General features: G+C 40.4%; 1 protein-coding gene across 1 annotated transcript in view; it reads left to right on the forward strand.

The window, feature by feature from the left end:
- The window catches only part of LOC106880033 (NADH-cytochrome b5 reductase 3), a 43,195-nt gene that overhangs the window by 34,523 nt on the left and 6,445 nt on the right, over positions 1–2,227 (forward strand). Inside the window, exons 7-9 of the mRNA XM_052976806.1 lie at positions 759–777; positions 1,189–1,337; positions 2,210–2,221. Coding sequence (XP_052832766.1) covers positions 759–777; positions 1,189–1,337; positions 2,210–2,221 — 180 coding nt within the window. The remainder of the gene's footprint in view (positions 1–758; positions 778–1,188; positions 1,338–2,209; positions 2,222–2,227) is intronic.

Here is a 2,227-nt window from a genome sequence, read left to right on the forward strand (position 1 = left end):
GCCCATTCTATTCTCTCTCTCTCTCTCTCTCTCTCTCTCTTTCTCTCTCTCTCTCTATCTATATATATATATATATATATATATATGTTTGTTTGTTTGTTTGTCATTTTGACTGTGGCCGTGCTGGAGCACCGCCTTTTAGTCGAAGAAATTGACCCCTGGATTTATTCTTTGTAATCCTGGTACCTATTCTATCGGCTTCTTTTGCTGAACTGCTCAGTTATGGGGACATAAACACACCAACATCGGTTGTCAAGTGATGGTGGGTAGAAAAACACACAAATATATATATATATATATATATATATATATATACGATGGGTTTCTTTCAGTTTCCACCTACCAAATCCACTCCCAAAGCTATGATAGAAGACATTTGCCTAAGGTGGGACTGAACCCAGAAGCATGTGGTTGGGAAGCAAGCTTCCTACCACACAGCCTAGCGGTTTGTATGTTGTACTCACAATCACTAGATCATGATTTCAATTCCTAGACCAGGTAGTTCTTAAGCAAGACAACTCATCTCTCTTTGCTCTGCGATCACTTCGATCACCTGATGTGTGGCACACAGTGCACCTGTACACATTGCACCTGTTATATATGTTGATTTGATGGAGAGGGTGAGCTAATGTGCAGCAGAAACATGTGATCACTATAAACATGTCATCTGTTCAACCCATGCAAGCATGGAAAGTGGACATTAAAATAATGGTAAATTAATTGGGTCTTGACCCTTTTCTTAGCACCCCATCTGAAATCGACCCCAATGCTCAAAAGGTGCCTTTTACATGCCACTGGCATGGGTGCCAGTTACATGACACCAGCATCAATAATACTTATTTCTTCCCACCGTTTTGAATTTATCCTGCTTTGAGATTTTGGTGAGGTACCTGCTAATTTTTAGAATGATATTGTAGGGTTTGTGTGAGAGGCCAGATCTGTCCAGTTTGAACATAAAGCAGGCAGAATATTTTGGCTGGTTAAAATGCTAAAAGGTTAAAAATGTCTTAAAGAATTATCTTTGTCTTATTATTATTATTTGGATTATTTAGTCCTTGCCAAACTCACTTTACGGTGTGGTGGTCATGAAACTTGAATTTTCTATACCTGAGGAATTCCAGCTTTGGCCTAAAACAGTATTTGGGTTGAGTGTTTCTCTGGAAATACCCTAACTTTGCATCCTACCAGGACCTTAAATTTATCCCCGCACTGTATATCTACTGCTTTATATTTTCAGACTGAAAAGGATATTCTGCTGCGTCCTGACTTGGAGAAAATTGCTGAAGATCATCCTGACCAGTTCCATTTGTGGTTTACTGTGGACAAAGCTGAATCAAGTTTGTATTTGTTCATATTATGGCTAACCCAACTGTGTTGTTGTTGTTTGTGTGTGTGTGTGTGTGTCCGTCCATCATTTAGTGTCCATTTTCCATGCTGGCCTGGATTGGACAGTCTGACAGGATCTGTCCAGCTGGAGATCTTCCCGGGCTCCATGTCTCTGTTTTGGCATGGGCTCTACAGCTGGGTGCCTTTCCTGGGTGCTTTAAGCGGCATTGGCACAATTGCTTTTCGCGTAGCACCGGTACAGATGCTTTTCACATGACACCAGCACCCATGAACCTGCAAGATGAGGAACGCTCAGCTGAAGATGGATTTAGGGGACATGCCTGTTTGCAAGGAGGACCACAACTTCTTTACTCAACTTTGCATGTCTTCTCAAGCACAGCAAACCACCAAAAGTCTTGGTCCCTTGTCATCCTGTCTGTGATGCCTAACATCTGAAGATCCTTTCTCATCACTTGATCCCAAATAACTAAGTTATTTTACTAAACTCTTTGTTATATTTAAAATTAATTGAAAAAAGAAAAAAAAACTCAGAGTATCTCAACAGAAATATGGTAACGAAAGGGTTAATGTCCGTTTTCCATGCTGGCATGGGTTGGACAGTTTGACAGGAGCTGCCCTTCCTAACGCCAAGCTGGATGCCCTTTCTAATGCCAACCACATCACACAGTGTACTGGGTACTTTTTTCATGCCACCAGCTCTTTTTCTTATTGTTTCCTGGGTCCTTCTATTTTTTCACATTTTAATTTTTTTTCTTTCTTGTGTGCATGTGTGTGGGGGTGAGTTGGGGGTTCTTTTGTTTTTTTGTTTACATTTTTTTCATACCTTTTTTTTTTTTCTCTCCCTCTCTTTTGTATTTTGTAGATTGGAGCTTCAGTACTG

Source organism: Octopus bimaculoides, chromosome 25 (assembly GCF_001194135.2).
Source record: "Octopus bimaculoides isolate UCB-OBI-ISO-001 chromosome 25, ASM119413v2, whole genome shotgun sequence".
Lineage (NCBI taxonomy): Eukaryota > Metazoa > Mollusca > Cephalopoda > Octopoda > Octopodidae > Octopus > Octopus bimaculoides.